At 31.5% G+C, this 19,770-nt stretch overlaps 1 protein-coding gene across 1 annotated transcript; it reads right to left on the reverse strand.

Annotated features, from left to right (window-relative positions):
- Window positions 1-18,363: 18,363 nt before the first annotated feature.
- Window positions 18,364-19,726, reverse strand: LOC111681794. Its single transcript, XM_023443691.2, has 2 exons — window positions 19,560-19,726; window positions 18,364-19,329 (listed from the first exon to the last, which is right to left on the reverse strand). Exons 1-2 carry the CDS (start codon window positions 19,690-19,692, stop codon window positions 18,434-18,436), a joined length of 1,029 nt encoding a protein of 342 aa, XP_023299459.2. The 5' UTR covers window positions 19,693-19,726; the 3' UTR covers window positions 18,364-18,433.
- Between the last annotated feature and the right edge of the window lie 44 nt (window positions 19,727-19,770).

Consider the following 19,770-nt stretch of genomic DNA (forward strand, 5'->3'; position numbering starts at 1 on the left):
ATTGAAATTATACCGAATTATAGATTTAACGTGCATCAGTCTTTTAACCACAACTCACTCTTCCCGAGAATTTGGGTTGAAAACATAGCCGTTACGTGGATCCTGCGGGCAACTGGCCACCTTATGTCTAGATTATGTGTTTCTTTAGTTAGATCCCATGTCAAATCATTCCGAGGAGTAAAGTTGCACCACCAGTTCCCCGGGGCTGCATTAAAACCAAGATGGGTTCTTCCGGAGGGGGGGGGGGGGTTATGGCCCCCCGAAAGGCATAACCTATAAAATATTCATACATTTTCTGGATCCTTATAGATAGCTAAGTAGATTTAGCTATGTCCATCTGTCTATCCGTGTGCATTGACGGCCTATTTCATGGTGGTCTTATCTTGAGTAAATAAATAACAACTCACCATTGCCCCTTTGTGCATCTTACATGCAGTTTGCAATTTACGTATATGGATGGTGCGGTTCATTTTGCTCAAGTACTCGAGCTATCTTTTCTCTTGCTATAGTTGTCCCGCTGGGGAATAACAGGTGTCATAAGCAAGCTCAATCTAACCCCTACAAATATGTCGCCCAACCACACTACTGAAATGGCTCTATTGATTCGGCAAACAGCTCTTAGAGGGACGTAATTGGTAGTCCGAAACATGGATCATTTTTAATGACAAGACTTTTTCCAGTGGTCACAAAGAACCACCGTAATAAGTTGAACATGTTTTAGAGTAAGCTTTAACGCACTCAAATTAAAAAAAAGAGCAGTGACGACCTTGCACCACATCCGTCCCTTCTTGCTAAACCATAATTTAGTAGACTATCACTCCATCCGCCAAACCCATTAATAGCTCCATCCGCTTTATAAAATTAGAGTAGACATTAGAGGACATTATACCTCAATCTTTGCATTATCAGCTCAAATCTAACAATTTATTAATCCACAGATATGCTGTATAATTTGTACCGCGTGGGGGGTTGACGTGAGAAGGTTATATATAAGTTTGTCATTCCGTTTATAATTTCTATAATATAATTTAGAAAGTATATATATTCTGGGTCCCTTTAAGCTCTGTCCGTCTGAATGTTTGTTGAAATCAATTTTTACAGGAACCCAGATATCGGCGAGATCCGAATCTTTAATAATTCTGTTAGTCATGCTTTCGAGAAAGTCAGCAAAATCGGTATATAAATAACGGCGATATGAGCAAAAATCTGAGATAATCTATGAAAATTTTATAAAGCAATGTACAGCCTGGATTAGATGAGAACCCACAAAAGGGGACTTTCTACAAATTACGCTTTTATAAATAAGTATGTACAGTATTTCGAACCTATGGTTCTTCTACATGTTGCTAATTCTATATATCCTCGAATGATTTTATCTAACAAATATCAAAGATTGGTTGATTGTTAAAAATTTTCAAAAAGTTCCAGCTGCCCATATTCTCCAGGTCTCCTGGATTTCATATCTTTTTCCCCAAAAAATTAAAATTTTAAAAAATTTAGAAGTTTGCTATAAAATCTTTATCCTTGAAAGGTTTTAACAACCAAATATATTAGAAATATTCGTTTTAAAACATTTCCAGGATGTTTTGCCCGCCCATATCCTCCTAGAACTTGATTCATCAGTGAGATTTTTAATACGAAACAATAACTAAATTAAAGACTTGGCTTTAATTTTTGTGGGCGGTTGGCTACCGCTATAGTCGCTAGTGATCCCTTTGACGTTTGAATGCGTCCAAAATTCCATTTCCAATGCTCCCATCTTCTCATAAACAATATAACAGAGCTCTGTTAGCAGTTAAATGTAACTCTGTTAATGTTGATGATAATAAATTTCGAAATATATGTAAAGAAATTTATTTCTAAAATTCTGTGATCATTATTGGAGTTTTAGTGTTAATATTTTACACATTTTCCCCCCTTTTTACTTAAAGTGTAATGAAATACTGTTTCTTGTTTTAGGCAATTTTCAGTTTTTCTCTTTTTTCACCGATTAACTTAAAGAACTTATTCCCATTAACAATTTCATTAATTTTTATAGCCTTGTCCTGTCTGGATGTTGTACTTGATAATTATAACACCTTTTTTCTTTTGATTGGTAAAGCAGAGTTGGGGCTAAAAAATTAATGACAACATTGTTGTTTTGAGTAATTTGATATTTAAATTTTATGATTATTGAAAATGTATAAAGAAAGAAATATAAGTACAAAGGTCTATAAATATTCTGTTTAATTAAGGTTATAGAAGACTTTGATGGTTAGTACGATTTTAAATTTGTAAACTTAAAGTCGAAATCAACTGAAAGACGCACTAGAAAGTCATGCGTTTTTATGGTCCTTCGAATCGAACTAATGATCATATGCAACGAAATGCCAAATAGTAGGGTATTCAAAAATGATAAACTAAAGTATTTTATACTGTAGAGATACACTTCTTTACAGCAGCTTTTAATTACTTTCAATTAACTTTATAATTTACGACAAACTCATAACTTATACACGTTGTAAAAATATACACTTTAAAACTGAAAAAAATTTAAGGTATTTTTATTCAAATTTGAGAGAGAGAGAAAGTATTAAAATTGGAATCTAAAGATTTCTTGTAATTTTCTTATTCCTTTTAAAATTAATCTTAAAAAAAACTAATTTATCTTATTAAAACTTCTTTAAATTTATTTTCTCTAATACAAAATATTGGAAATTTATTTCACCTAAAAAAAGTAATGATTAATTTGTGAGCCATAAATGGAATGACTAATACAATACAGATTATGTATTCAAAATTTATACTTTTCAATATTAACCTTCTGATCATGCCTTAAAAAAAAAGAAACATGCATTTAGTACCCAGACCTTAAATAATACTGGTGATGATCACGATCGTGTTATTAATTTTGTTTTTTTTCTGGGTGTGAATTGTTTAAAATCTTCTCTTTTTCATTGCACCATCTTTCCATAATGATGCCTTATGATGGTTGCTGGGATTCTCTTGTCAGTATTTGTTATAAGCCCTGATTTCGATACTGTTGTTGTTTTTTTTTTGGATCTTGTCTATATTATACAGTTTCTTTTGTTGGTTGACACCTGCATTTCTTGTTTTTTAATATTTTTTCTTTTAATTCTCTTTTTTTAACCAAATTCTTTTATCAATCACAGTTTTATGGGAATAAACAGTCACATTGTCGTTTAACGTTTCATCGGCTGATGGGGTGAGTCATCCTTTTAGCGGTTTCGGAGCACAGTGGTTTGTAAGAAAAATAAGTCGTACAAAAATAATTTATAAAAATTTTCTTCAAAAAAGGAAATTTAATGAAAGTTTTTTAAAAAATTGATTTTTTTTTAATTTTTCATCCAAAAAAAAAAATTTTCTACAAAAAAAGATATTTTCTAAAAATTTTCTATAAAAAGGAAAATTTTCTATGAAAAGAAAATTTTAGAAATGTTTTCCATTAAAAAAAAATATATATAAAAAGGAAATTTAACGAAATTTTTTCACAAAATGAAAATTTAAAATTTAATAAAAATAAGTCGCACAAAAATAATTTTATGAAAATTTTCTATAAAAAAGAAAATTTAACGAAAATTTTCTATAAAAATGAAATATTTTTTAAAAAGAAAATTTTATAAAAATTTTCTATAAAAAGGAAAATTTTCTATAAAAAGGAAAATTTTCTATGAAAAGAAAATTTCGTAAACATTTTCTATAAAAAAATCTAAAGAGGAAATTTAACGAAAATTTTTTTTTAAAGAAAATTTAATGAAAATTTTCTATAAAATTAAACTTTAACAACAATTTTCTTTAAAAAGAAAATTTAACGAAAATTTTCTATAAAAAGAAAATTTTATGAAAATTTGTTTAAAAAGCAAATTTAGTGAAAATTTTCTATAAAAATAATTTTTAACAAACAATTTCTTTAAAAATAAATTTAACAAAAATTTTGTTTCATAAGAAAATTTAAGGAAAAAAATGTATAAAAATAAAATTTTTAACAAAATTTTTTTAAAAAGACAAGTTAACGAAAACAATAGATAAATAGATAGATAGATAGATAGATAGATAGATAGATAGATAGATAGATAGATAGATAGATAGATAGATAGATAGATAGATAGATAGATAGATAGATAGATAGATAGATAGATAGATAGATAGATAGATAGATAGATAGATAGATAGATAGATAGATAGATAGATAGATAGATAGATAGATAGATAGATAGATAGATAGATAGATAGATAGATAGATAGATAGATAGATAGATAGATAGTCAGTTAGTTAGTCGGTCAGTTAGTTATTTAGTTAGTTAGTAAATTAGTTAGTTAGTTCTTTCGTTAGTTAGTTAGTTATTAAGGTAGTTAGTTAGTTAGGTAGTTAGTTGGTTAATTAGTTAGTTAGTTAGTTAGTTAGTTAGTTAGTTAGTTAGTTAGTTAGTTATATTAAATCTTAAGAGATACACCAAGGTCTCTACGCTCCTTAGCCAGTGCCCTAGTCTGGAATCGAACCCACCACCTCCGTACTACCACCCCCTTCTAGAACACTAACTTTCCGGCGGCCACTACATATAAAAAGAAACGTTAACGAAAATTTTCTAAAAAAAGAAAATTTAAAAAAAATGTCCTTCCTTTTTATTCACTGTACATTTTAAAATTTCGTTTATACAAATTCTTTTATTTTAAAATTCCTGTTTCATTAGTGTGCAACAGGTTGACTTCCTATTTTGTGCATCTTGACGTCCTCGCAAACACTTTTACGTTAAGAAATAAACAACAACAACAAAAACAATACAACATTAACCATCACATCGATACAAATTTTCCATTGTTTAAATTTAAACCTTTTTATGTTTTGTACAAATAGCAATAAAAAAATCTAAAAAATAAAAACAGGAATATTAAACAAAAAAAAATGTATTTAAGTGATTTGTCTGCTAAGGCCAACTACCACCACATCGTGATCCTATGACGTGTTCTGTTTATAATTAAGGTCCGTCCCGTCTGTCTGTCTGTCCATTATTTATTTATGTTGTCGAGTAAAGAGGATTTTTGTTGATAAATAATGCGTTTCATTGCACGCAATTAAATTAGTGTAATTTATACAGTTTAAGTACCACAATAATTGTGGGATTGACTCCAGTCATTGTAAATACTGCTTCATGTTGATTGTCTGGTTTGAATGGATGGATTACCTATTATCAGTCTGCTAATGTTTCTCATAGTGTACGATGAATCACTGTTTGAAATCCTGTTTTTGAATTTTTATCACGTTGTTTTTAAATTTATTAATATGTACTTTATTTCCTTGATTTTACTATAATTTATTTGTCAACAATGAATACTTCTGAAAAAAAATTTCTAGATTTAAATAATTTTCAGCTCCAGTTCAATTCTAGTTCAGTTCTAGTTCAGTTCTAAATCAGTTCTAGTTCAGTTCTAGTTCAGTTCTAGTTCAGTTCTAGTTCAGTTCTAGTTCAGTTCTAGTTCAGTTCTAGTTCAGTTCTAGTTCAGTTCTAGTTCAGTTCTAGTTCAGTTCTAGTTCAGTTCTAGTTCAGTTCTAGTTCAGTTCTAGTTCAGTTCTAGTTCAGTTCTAGTTCAGTTCTAGTTCAGTTCTAGTTCAGTTCTAGTTCAGTTCTAGTTCAGTTCTAGTTCAGTTCTAGTTGAGTTCTAGTTCAGTTATAGTTTAGTTCTTGTTCAGTTCTAGTTCAGTTCTCGTTCAGTTCTAGTTCAATTCTAGTTCAGTTCTAGTTCAGTTCTAGTTCAGTTCTAGTTCAGTTCTAGTTCAGTTCTAGTTCAGTTCTAGTTCAGTTTTAGTTCTTGTTCAGTTTTAGTTCTTGTTCAGTTTTATTTCTAATTCAGTTTTAGTTCTAGTTCAGTTCTAGTTCAGTTTTCAGTTCTAGTTTAGTTCTAGTTCATTTCTAGTTCAGTTCTAGTTAAGTTCTAGTTCAGTTCTAGTTCGGTTCTAGTTCAGTTCTAGTTGTTATTTGTTAAATTTTCCTTTTATATACATTTACAAAAGTTCTACCGTTTATGGTCATTTTGTATCTAAATGATCTATTTGCATTATTTAAACGACTTGTGTTTATTTGCCCTGAAATAAAACAATTTCAATAAAACTTAAAATAAAAAGTTAAACATTATTAATTAATTTTTTTATTTGCAATCATAAAGAAATTATATTGTCTGTGTACAACTGCAGGCATTAAAATCTTGTTAAAGACTTTTGTTCTTATATTTTTTAATAGTTTTATTATTATTTAATAAAAACATAAATAAGAAAAGTTCTAGTCGAGTTAAGTTTATTTGTTAATTATAAGATCACAACCATGTTGTTAACAAATTGGATTAACGTTTCTATTACTAATACTTGCTTCGGCATAACACCGTTCTGTGAGAGCAGCGAGATAATCATCTTAATAAATATTCTATTTAAATTATAATTTATTATATTTAAATTAATTCAAATTATTAAATCTTTTTCATTATTTTTATTTTCTCTCTATTTTGCCATTAAAACACCTACGATAAACTTTACAAGTTAAAACCAATTACAACAGCAATTAAACTATTAAAATTATTGAATAAATAATAAATGAAAAAAAAATGCAATAAAAAATGCAAAATTTTTATTAGTTACGATCTGTGTCGAAGTATAAATTAATTATTGTAACGAATTTTTAACAAAGTTGCAGTAGTTTTAATTTATGTACTGAAATTTAAAAAAATGTTAAATTTTATATGAATAGTGAAAATAAACAAAAAAACATCTACTTTTTCTTGTCCTTTTCTTTAATTTATGCCGATTTTAACTTCACCGCCTAAATATTTAAAAATTACATTTCTAAATAAAGAAACATATTTAAATAATTTATATTTGAATACAAATCCTCTACAAAAAATAAAAGTTAATTCGTTCCTGCTCCATCTATAGCAAGCCATTCGTTTTGGGTGGTCCTTCTGCAAATTTTGCTTTTTTCTTTTTTTTAAATTTTTGTAAACAGCTTTTTGTCAGCTTTCGAAAATTAAAAAAAAAAAAATACAAATTCAACGAACTTTTGTATACAAAAATTGAAAAACCTAAAAAAACTATTAAGAAATAAATGAAATAAAAATAAACAGTCATACAGCTGCAAAACCCATGACGAATCGGAATTGACATTGAACCGATATTCATGGTTTTAACACTCATTCAACTTTAAACAACAAAAGAGACAAAATGTGAACAACACCATACTTTACGGGCTACAGAAAAAACCAAATCTCAACAAAGCCAATCAGCCAACATAAACAGGTTGTTAAAAGAATGCTTTCTATATGTAAAGTTCTGAGTGTTTGAGATGGTACATGGAACCCAATTATAGTTTCCACTTCCATTCCACTTGAGTTCTAGTTCATTTCTTGTTCAGTTCTAGTTTAGTTCTAGTTCAGTTCTAGTTTTGTTCTAGTTCAGTTCTAGTTTAGTTTTAGTTGTGTTCTAGTTCAGTTCTAGTTCAGTTGTAGTTCAGTTGTAGTTCAGTTCTAGTTCAGTTCTAGTTCAGTTCTAGTTCAGTTGTAGTTCAGTTCTAGTTCAGTTCTAGTTCAGTTCTAGTTCAGTTCTAGTTCAGTTCTAGTTCAGTTCTAGTTCAGTTCAGTTCTAGTTCAGTTCTAGTTCAGTTCTAGTTCAGTTCTAGTTCAGTTCAGTTCTAGTTCAGTTCTAGTTCAGTTCTAGTTCAGTTCTAGTTCAGTTCTAGTTCAGTTCTAGTTCAGTTCTAGTTCAGTTCTAGTTCAGTTCTAGTTCAGTTCTAGTTCAGTTCTAGTTCAGTTCTAGTTCAGTTCTAGTTCAGTTCTAGTTCAGTTCTAGTTCAGTTCTAGTTCAGTTCTAGTTCAGTTCTAGTTCAGTTCTAGTTCAGTTCTAGTTCAGTTCTAGTTCAGTTCTAGTTCTAGTTCAGTTCTAGTTCAGTTCTAGTTCAGTTCTAGTTCAGTTCTAGTTCAGTTCTAGTTCAGTTCTAGTTCAGTTCTAGTTCAGTTCTAGTTCAGTTCTAGTTCAGTTCTAGTTCAGTTCTAGTTCAGTTCTAGTTCAGTTCTAGTTCAGTTCTAGTTCAGTTCTAGTTCAGTTCTAGTTCAGTTCTAGTTCAGTTCTAGTTCAGTTCTAGTTCAGTTCTAGTTCAGTTCTAGTTCAGTTCTAGTTCAGTTCTAGTTCAGTTCTAGTTCAGTTCTAGTTCAGTTCTAGTTCAGTTCTAGTTCAGTTCTAGTTCAGTTCTAGTTCAGTTCTAGTTCAGTTCTAGTTCAGTTCTAGTTCAGTTCTAGTTCAGTTCTAGTTCAGTTCTAGTTCAGTTCTAGTTCAGTTCTAGTTCAGTTCTAGTTCAGTTCTAGTTCAGTTCTAGTTCAGTTCTAGTTCAGTTCTAGTTCAGTTCTAGTTCAGTTCTAGTTCAGTTCTAGTTCAGTTCTATTTCAGTTCTATTTCAGTTCTAGTTCAGTTCTAGTTCAGTTCTAGTTCAGTTCTAGTTCAGTTCTAGTTCAGTTCTATTCAGTTCTAGTTCAGTTCTAGTTCAGTTCTAGCTCAGTTCTAGTTCAGTTCTAGTTCAGTTCTTGTTCAGTTCTAGTTCTAGTTCAGTTCTAGTTCTAGTTCAGTTTTAGTTCAGTTCTAGTTCAGTTCTAGTTCAGTTCTAGTTCAGTTCTAGTTCAGTTCTAGTTCAGTTCTAGTTCAGTTCTAGTTCAGTTCTAGTTCAGTTCTAGTTCAGTTCTAGTTCAGTTCTAGTTCAGTTCTAGTTCAGTTCTAGTTCTAGTTCAGTTCTAGTTCAGTTCTAGTTCAGTTCTAGTTCAGTTCTAGTTCAGTTCTAGTTCAGTTCTAGTTCTAGTTCAGTTCTAGTTCAGTTCTAGTTCAGTTCTAGTTCAGTTCTAGTTCAGTTCTAGTTCAGTTCTAGTTCAGTTCTAGTTCAGTTCTAGTTCAGTTCTAGTTCAGTTCTAGTTCAGTTCTAGTTCAGTTCTAGTTCAGTTCTAGTTCAGTTCTAGTTCAGTTCTAGTTCAGTTCTAGTTCAGTTCTAGTTCAGTTCTAGTTCAGTTCTAGTTCAGTTCTAGTTCAGTTCTAGTTCAGTTCTAGTTCAGTTCTAGTTCAGTTCTAGTTCAGTTCTAGTTCAGTTCTAGTTCAGTTCTAGTTCAGTTCTAGTTCAGTTCTAGTTCAGTTCTAGTTCAGTTCTAGTTCAGTTCTAGTTCAGTTCTAGTTCAGTTCTAGTTCAGTTCTAGTTCAGTTCTAGTTCAGTTCTAGTTCAGTTCTAGTTCAGTTCTAGTTCAGTTCTAGTTCAGTTCTAGTTCAGTTCTAGTTCAGTTCTAGTTCAGTTCTAGTTCAGTTCTAGTTCAGTTCTAGTTCAGTTCTAATTCAGTTCTAGTTCAGTTCTAGTTCAGTTCTAGTTCAGTTCTAGTTCAGTTCTAGTTCAGTTGTAGTACAGTTCTAGTTCAGTTCTAGTTCTGTTCTAGTTCTGTTCTAGTTCTGTTCTAGTTCTGTTCTAGTTCTGTTCTAGTTCTGTTCTAGTTCAGTTTTAGTTCAGTTCTTGTTCAGTTCTTGTTCAGTTCTAGTTCATGTCTATTTCAGTTCTAGTTTTAGTTTAGTTCTAGTTCAGTTCTAGTTTAGTTCTATTTCAGTTCTAATTCAGTTCAGTTCTAGTTTTTTATGCAAGCATTTAAATTCACCAAAGAACAAATTCTTTGCGATATGGAGCAACACATAATCCATGTATAAATATAGCATATAAACAAGTACATTCACATGCATAAGTTTTTGTAAGACGTTTCTCGATGAATCGGTGCTTTACACTAAAAAGAATGAGAAAAAAATCAACATACGGACGGACATACAAACATTTAGTATAGAATGTCTGTTCTTTTTTTAATTTTTTTTCTTGATCACATGTGAACTTATTGAAGTTTAACAACGTGTTGTTGCAATTTTGTCTCTTTTTATATTTATTCCCCCCATTCAACAACCATTAAGTTAAGGTGTGTTCTTGAGCTTGACTCTGTTGGGTCTATATCAGTAATTCAGCCGGCTCATGACTCGTTTAGTTTTCTATTATTGCGGGCTAAAACGATAAAAAATATGTATGGATGTATGTATGTTGTATGAAATTGTAAAGAAAAGAAATCAGTTAACGCAATGCAACAAGAATTTTAGCCATATTTATTTTTTGGCTTTATAGTTGTCACTATGTAGCAGGCACAAATATACATTTATTTAGTTAGGTGGATGAATTTAACAAATGTATGTGAGTGTGTGGTATGTTGTTGTTTAGCTGCTGTAACCTCCAATTGTGTTTTTTTTTTCTCACTACAACCATATTTATGTATTGTTGTCGCTATTGTACTTGTTTGTTGTTATTGTTTTGTTCAACCGAGCAGCCAGTCAGCCCCACCATCTCCAGCTTAAACAAAATATTAGAGTAGGAGTCATGTCATTTAAACACCTGGATCCACAAATGTGGAAAAATATGCATTAACAGCTACAGCAATAACAATAACAATAGCAAAAAGCATTAACAATAACAAGATCAAAAAACCGCGTAAAGAAATGTTGGATTGTAAAAAAAAACGGTTTGAGAGGAATTGAAAATTATCACTATAGCAATTTGATCCTTTTTAATTTAATTATTTAAATCAGAATGTTTGAACATCTTCTCATAATATTAATGAAACTTTTTACAAAGTCGAAAACAAGAATAAGGATCGTTACATCTTAGAGCCCATTAAGAGAGTAAATATGTGACAATTCCCATTTCTGATATGTTTATATGTATAATAATACAAATGAGTTGCTGAACTTAATATAACACTATATAAGCGAAGTGTAAATTTTAAATATTTTTCAAACATGACAAAAGTCTTACAGAAAAATAATTTTAGTAAAAGACCTAATGAACTTTACAAATTTCAGGGCGTGCTAAAGCACAAAAGAGAAAAAATATTTTATTAATTCAAGTTAAATAAAATTTAATATTATTTACTAAAAAATTAAACAAATAAAATATAAACTTAAACAAACTATAGACTGGTCTATAGATCAATCTATAGACTAGTCTATTGATCAATCTATAGACGAGTCTATAGATCAATCTATAGACGATAATCTATAGACTGGTCAATAGATCAATCTATAGACTGGACTATAGATCAATCTATAGACTGGACTATAGATCAATCTATAGACTGGACTATAGATCAATCTATAGACTGGTCTATAGATCAATCTATAGACTGGTCTATAGATCAATTTATAGACTGGTCTATAGATCAATCTATAGACTGGTCTATAGATCAATCTATAGACTGGTCTATAGATCAATCTATAGACTGGTCTATATATCAATCTATAGACTGGTCTAAAGATCAATCTATAGACTGGTCTATAGATCAATCTATAGACTGGTCTATAGATCAATCTATAGACTGGTCTATAGATCAATCTATATCTATAGACCAGTCTATAGATCAATCTATGGACTGGTCTATAGATCAATCTATAGACTGGTCTATAGATCAATCTATAGACTGGTCTATAGATCAATCTATAGACTGGACTATAAATCAATCTATAGACTGGACTATAAATCAATCTATAGACTGATCTATAGATTGGTCTATAGATCAATCTATAGACTGGTCTATAGATCAATCTATAGACTGGTCTATAGATCAATCTATAGACTGTTCTATAGATTGGTCTATAGATCAATCTATAGACTGGGCTATAGATCAATCTATAGACTGGTTTATAGATCAATCTATAGACTGGTCTATAGATTGGTCTATAGATCAATGGTCTATAGATCAATCTATAGAATGTTCAGAAGATCAATCTATATACTAGTCTATAGATCAATCTATAGACTGCTCTATAGATCAATCTACCCACTTATATAAAAATCAATCTATAGAATGTTCTATAGATCAATCTATAGAATGTTCTATAGATCAATCTATAGACTGGTCTATAGATCAATCTATAAACTGGTCTATAGTTCAGTCTATAGTTCAATCTATAGGCTATTCTATAGATCAACCTATAAACTGGTCTACAGATCAATCTATAAATCAATCTATAGACTGGACTCTAAAACAATCTATAGACTTGTATATGGATCAATCTATAGACTGGACTATAGATCCAGATCAATCTATAGACTGGTCTATAGATCAATCTATAGACTGGTCTATAGATCAATCTATAGACTGGTCTATAGATCAATCTATAGACCGGTCAACATATTAATCTATATATTGGTCTACAGATCAATCTATAGGCTGGTCTATAGATCAATCTATAGACTGGTTCATAGATTGATCTATAGACCAGCCTATAGATTGATCTATAGACCAGTATATAGATTAATCTGTTGACCGGTCTATAGATTGATCTATAGACCAATCTATAGATTGATCTATAGAACAGTCTATAGATTGATCTATAGACCAGTCTATAGATTGATCTGGATCTATAGTCCAGTCTATAAATTGATCCATATACAAGTCTATAGATTGATCTAGAGTCCAGTCTATAGACTGATTTATAGATTGATCTATAGACCAGTCTATAGGTTGATCTATAGAATAGCCTATAGATTGAACTATAGACTGAACTATAGACCTGTTTATAGATTGATCTATAGACCAGTCTATAGATTGATCTATAGAACATTCTATAGATTGATCTATAGAACATTCTACGGATTGATTTTTATATAAGCGGGTAGATTGATCTATAGACCAGTCTATAGATTGATCTATAGACCAGTCTATAGTTTGATCTATAGATTTTCTCTGCATTATCGATTAAATCGTGTTAGGATTTAATTTCAACTAAAGCCAAGTGATCAAGTAATTTCAAATTACTTATTTTAATAATTCATTAAAAATCATGATTCTGTAGTAGTAAAATGCGACAATTATGTTCAGAACAATTATAGACCAGTCTATAGGTTGATCTATAGAATAGCCTATAGATTGAACTATAGACTGAACTATAGACCTGTTTATAGATTGATCTATAGACCAGTCTATAGATTGATCTATAGAACATTCTATAGATTGATCTATAGAACATTCTACGGATTGATTTTTATATAAGCGGGTAGATTGATCTATAGACCAGTCTATAGATTGATCTATAGACCAGTCTATAGTTTGATCTATAGATTTTCTCTGCATTATCGATTAAATCGTGTTAGGATTTAATTTCAACTAAAGCCAAGTGATCAAGTAATTTCAAATTACTTATTTTAATAATTCATTAAAAATCATGATTCTGTAGTAGTAAAATGCGACAATTATAAATAATCATTAAAGTTTAATAACCACATATATTTTATTACATTCGCTCCACTGTGAATTAAGCAATGATATCGTACGCTTAATATAATTGATCGTGTTTTCTCGTTCTATTTTGCCAGCATTGCTAGTAATTAATGAAAAAGAGAATTACAAAATTGTCACATAAAATTGCAACCGCAAACAAAAATTCCAACAAAAAAGAAGAAATAACACCAACATATTGAACGTGACCAATTTTTAGCACAAACTCAGTTGCAAATAAAAAGAAACGTTAAACTAAATTTCGCTATGCAATTGTGGCAGTTTAATTTCTGCTTTGGAATTTGTATACAACACGTTAATAAATACTATTGGGTAAAGGAAATTGCAATTTCCCACCAACAGCAGGTATTTCCAATATATGGACAAGATAATAGACTTATTTTATTCACCTAATAGTTGTTTCTTAAAATCCATTTTAATTAATTTAGTTACGCACGTGCATAACTTTAATTTTTTTCTTCTTCTAAGCACCTAGACTGCCGATCGTTGGTTTTATCGCTCGCCAAATTCTTTGGCACTTTTAAGATGTGCATTTTTATGGTTTTCTTTTGGCCAAACGTTGTTTTTATGACATCCTGTTTTAATGAGAAACACTTGCATTCATAAACTGGTGCATCATAGTACTATACCAGGTTACAAGTGTCCCGATATTGTTTGTGTTTTGTTTAAAAGTGCTGCTTCATAAAGTCACAGCATGTTGCATGCTGCTTGTTTGCCATACATTCCTCTATACAAAATGTAGAATTAAATTTTAGCCTGCAATAGTTCGTGGGTATTTCAGTTTTTTTTGTACAGGTTTATAAGTAATTTAAAGCGGAACTTTTGTGAAGCATAAACACATAAAGTAACGTGTGTAATTTCGCACATTTATGCTAATCCTGTGATTTGGTACTAAAGAAATTAAACAAAAATTACAAACACGTACTTACGCACACATGCATACCTATGTGTGAATGTTAGATGTGTACACTGGGAGAATTTTCAAATATTCTATTATTCCATTACCTGGACGGATAAGGTTTACGACACAAGACTACACTAAACAAAAGACTAGACTATAGACTAAAACATATACCGACTACCGATAGACTAAACAATAGACTAGACTATAGACTAAACAATAGACTAGACTATACCCTAGACTATAGACTACACTATAGACTAGACTATAGACTAGACTATAGACTAGACTATAGACTAGACTATAGACTAGACTATAGACTAGACTATAGACTAGACTATAGACTAGACAATAGACTAGACTATAGACTAGACTATAGACTAGACTATAGACTAGACAATAGACTAGACTATAGACTAGACTATAGACTAGACTATAGACCAGACTATAGACCAGACTATAGACTAGACTATAGACTAGACTATAGACTAGACTATAGACTAGACTATAGACTAGACTATAGACTAGACTATAGACTAGACTATAGACTAGACTATAGACTAGACTATAGACTAGACTATAGACTAGACTATAGACTAGACTATAGAAGAGACTACGGAATAGACTATATACAATATTATAGACTAGACTATAGAGTAGACTTCATTTTTCATAATTTTTTCCAGTGTATATTTGTCGGCAAATCTGCACATTACCAAAGACTATTTACATGCCAATAAAAGAATAGAATAGAAGAAGATAATATAACAAAATAATCATTAAATAACCATAAAAGTGTTAATAATGTTTCGCATACCTTGAGTCAACCATAACTGAACTTTGTTTAATTCGTGTTGTTGTTGCAGTTTCTTTAATGCCATAGTAAATTCCTATAAATTCCCAACCCATCATACCATCATACACGACAGTCATTCAGTCAAGTTGAAGACGGCGCGTTGTCGTTCTACCTATAGTTACCATCATCAGTATTATGATAATAAAGACAAGATTTAATAAAATATAATAGATATATCCATATAAGTTGTTGTTATTATTGTTGTTTTTTTATTCCCGTTCAAATGTTCTCTTGGGATCTATGCAATTTTTTTTTTTGTTTTTGGGTTAAATGCAAATTTAACATTACTTTAACACATTGTTTAGAGGCTTCTTAATCATCTTCAACACAATAATGATGATGTTCACCTTTTAAAAATCCACCTCTTTTATTTATGTATGTGTATTTGCACAAGTGCAACATGCCACATGCATCTTTATTGTAATTCTTTTACTGCTGCTGCTGCAGCAATCTGCATTCCTTAACGTTCAGGTGTTAAAATTCACATAATTTTGTTAATGTGTGCACACTGTCGCTTTGTTAAACCAACCAACCAATGAACATCCGTAATATTTAGAAAGAAACTCTATTAATTTTATAAGAATTATCAACATAGGAATTTCCTTTAAGATAAAAAAAAAAAACAATAAAAACAAAGATATTCTGGGAGTATTTCTCGTGTCGAACGATCGTGCAAACAAACACTTGTTGTTCGTTTATTGGATTTATGTTTTGTTTTCTGGTTTTCATGACTTTTAAGGAATTTCAATCAATATTTGTTTATGAGTGAGCATGTGTCATTTTGTTTTCGGAAAAAAGGGGTTTCCCCTTAAGGAATTTCAATTCATTAGTTTGAATAATGGCTTTGTTATTTATAGTTTGCAAATGTTTTGCTCGATAATTCTCTAGAATAATCTTTGAAAAGCCGACAAAAGATCTCTTGTGACAATAATATTTGTTTTTACAGCCCTAGAAATGGGATTAGCTAAGATAATAGATTTTAAAACATATGAAAGTACATTATTGAAAAATTCATAACTCTTTTAAACGTTAGCGGACTGCGATTATCGCTAGATCTATTTTTGATTATCTGACACATACAAAATCCATTTAAAGTTATTATACGCACTTATCATTCCGTTTTTAAAAAGTCGAAATATTAATCATAGATCCACAAAAGTACGTAAATATTCTCAGTCCTTATTAAATTCTAAGACGATCTAGCCATGTCTATCGTCTGTCTTTGAAAGCCCGACGTTTTCATATAGCCACCATACAGTTCTTACAGTCTACACTCCAACACAGAGTCAGGAAGGCAACGGTTGCTTAGTCCCAACAACAGTTAAATGGATGTACACTGCTTAAGTACGCCCTATTCTTTCATATGGATCTCTTGTATGGTGGACTTCAACTAAGATGAAATATGTTGTAGATCAGCTATACAAATTTCTGAGATCAGCATGCGTTGAGATAACAGGTGCCCTAAGAACAAGTCCTTCAGAAGCTCTGAACACTATATTTTACATCCTACCTATTGATCTTCATATTTTGGCCATATCTGCTTACAGCACAGCGAGTCTTAACTCAGCTGGAGGTTAGAAATCAAGAACATATGGACACGCTAAGATTTTAAGCCAATTACCTTCAATTTTGAACAAACCATTCGATTATATTATCCTACACTCTAACCTTGTTAGAGTTTTCAAAGAGTGAGAGTTCCTTCCAGGAGCGAGTAGAGTAGGGGTAACCTACCGAGCGAATATACCACAGAATCTTTACAGATGATTCCAAAATGAACTGTGTTGTTGCTTCTGGTGTGTTCCCAATAACGGTTATGTCATTCAAACTAAAATTTTGGGATGTCTGCTTGCAGGGTACTACACAACCTCAATATTCCCGGGAACATAGGAATTTTTGTAGATAGTCAAGCGACACTTCTCTCACTAAATTTTTCCCTATTAGTTAAGCAATTCAAGAAGGATATTTCAAGGCCTGTCTTGCAGGTAACCCTTGTTTGGGTCACTGCGCATAGGGTTTATTATGGAAATGAACAGGCAGATGAGCTTGCCAGAACGAGATCTGCTCAGAATATCTTCTACGCTGTTCCAGTAACAACCCCGATAGGTTTTACTATACGACTTCTCTCATAAAATTTTTATACTACCACTTCTCAATTAGTTAAGCAATGCAAGAAGGATCTATCAAGACCTGTCTTGCAGGTAACCCTTGTACTGCACATAGGGACTATTATGTAAATGAACAGGCAGATGAGCTTGTCAGAACGGGATCTGCTCTTGATATCTCCAACGCCGTTCCAGTAGTGATCCCGTTAGGTTTTATCAAGAGTAGTATCCTTAGATTCAATATTTCAATGAACACTGTTGCAGTTGCAGGGAAAAGGAAGAAACTGTCTTTCATTTTCTCTGTGAATGCCCTGCTATATCTGTAAAAAGGAACCGTTTCCTTGGCATTTACTTCATATCTAACCTTGGAGAGATATCTGGATCTGAGCTTAATGATATCCTAAGATTTCTCATTACTACAGGCTGAATCAAAAACTGTAATATACTACATCTGACTAGTGGAGTGGTCCGTACAAAACGGGGTCTCTTGGCTCTACTTGACTGTTCGTGCGTAGTGAACTACCACGTAAACCAACCAACCAGACATGTTTTATATCAATCCAAATCTTCACTAAATTTTGTGAGGATCGGTTTATAATTGCCTCTACCTCCAACGTAATTTCCCCTTTAGAAAATTACTGGCTTTGAACTGTAGATATAGCGATAATATTCGACATAAACGATGTAAATAGAAACCAAAAACATGAGGATCGGTCAATAGTTCGCCCTAACACCTTTAAGGTATCTTAAAGAAGATGACTTTAATGCTTATTACTGTTTTAGAAATACGAATTAAAATCTCGTGTCTTTACAGAAATTCAAATGATAATCTTCATCTAGTCTTAGTCCATAATTATCTGTAAGAAGACGTCGATGAGCCGAAACAAAACCGATGCTTTCTTTGCATTCTACAGATAGTCGTTCTAGGCAATAAATTACAGATGAAGAACTAGTAAAACCGTCGCATGACGATGGACTAGATTATAGACTTGTACATTTACTAGTCTATGGACTTATCTATTAACAACTAATTGGTCCATTGACTAGTCTACAGATTAAGCTATGTACTAAACTATGGACTACTCCATAAAATATAATTTGTACAAGTCTGTGGGCTAATACATTGACTATTGTTTTTACTAGTCTTTATTTACTAGTCAAATAAAAGACTTTCATTAGTAATCAATTATATAGAGTAAAAATATTATATTAACATTAAAGATATACATTTTTATAGATAATAATTTAATTATTCATAGAATCTTGCATATTGCCCGTATTTTGAAGTGATGCATCTGTTGTTGGCACCATTGCGTTAGCGTTACTGTACTCCACTACAGCTGTCGTTGGTGTCATAATATTTAATACCATCTCACACATTTTAGCACGAAACTGAAGATTCTGCAATTCTGACATTTTCTTCATTTGAGGTAGAAAACTTGCCAAAAAATTATAATCCGAATCACCAACATGATCTAGTTTATTGGCACGAGTTATATCTTGTCTTGTGGATTTCATAAGTTTTTGTTCCTCTTTGCCAAGATCTTCCAAGAAATGAACACGATCCTCAGTGCGTTGCGAACATTTACAGTTGTGAGGTGTTGAGGTACTGGACTTACGATTATCATGTGTTGAAGGAAAATGTTGTTCTGGCGATTGATTTAAAGACAATGTTTCCGATAATCGTCGAGCCGCTTGAGGTGTGGCAATATTTTGAAACTCTTCAAAAAGCATATCATTGGCAGTATCATCATCGCCTTCATCGACTAGGCGTGATCCATCGTGCAAATTATGTAGTTTATGTTCCATATCGTTGTGTAAGGGCTCCTGCTTAATATTGCAAACATTGGGAAAATTATCATTATACATGCTGTCATTGTAATGCTGGTGTTCCATCATATCGTCTTGGTTATTATCATTGGAATTTGAACTGCTATTTTCAAGTTCAATATTATAACAACTATTGAGTCTATTATCACTGATAAAACTCATACTGGGAAAGTAGGCCCATTTGCTATTGTAGTTTGTGTTGGGATCATAGTCACCAGTTAATTTGTCTCTTTCAATACGACGCTGTGAACGTCTAACTTCAGCACGATAAGCATCTCGCAAATTTTTCCACTTGCGTTTGCATTGATCAACTTTAAAGTTAAACAGAATTTGCACAATATACAGTTTTGTTTTTGTTTGTTTGTTTGTTTGTTTGTCACGCACAGACACAAACACACCGGGCAAATGAAATGGCAAAAAGAGAAGAAAAAATATTTACGTATGAATGTGTGTATTATATTTGAACAACAAAAACAAGACTATGTGGTGTCACTCATAACAAACTCTAATTTTAAAAATACAACAACAAGCAAATACTCACCATCTGCCCCTACTTCTTCAGCAACTTCTTGCCATAATTTATTAATACAATGACGAGCCTTATGATCCCCATGCCTCACATCCCACAAAGCCGGTCTATTTTGTATTTCAGCGATTAAACGATGTACATCCATTACGTTTGAAATTTTTCGCTCAACTAAACTTTTATCGTTGAGCAATGTTTCGAGCACAAACATGCATTTGCTAAGACG

The sequence above is a fragment of the Lucilia cuprina genome, chromosome 5, assembly GCF_022045245.1.
Source record: "Lucilia cuprina isolate Lc7/37 chromosome 5, ASM2204524v1, whole genome shotgun sequence".
NCBI classification, from domain to species: domain Eukaryota; kingdom Metazoa; phylum Arthropoda; class Insecta; order Diptera; family Calliphoridae; genus Lucilia; species Lucilia cuprina.

Excerpts from the sequence above, each read along its gene's own strand:
- LOC111681794 (XM_023443691.2), bottom strand. The coding sequence starts at position 19,692 with ATGGATGTACATCGTTTAATCGCTGAAATACAAAATAGACCGGCTTTG. Across the intron at positions 19,330-19,559 it reads TGAAGAAGTAGGGGCAGATG|TTGATCAATGCAAACGCAAG; the intron begins GTGAGTATTTGC and ends TTAACTTTAAAG.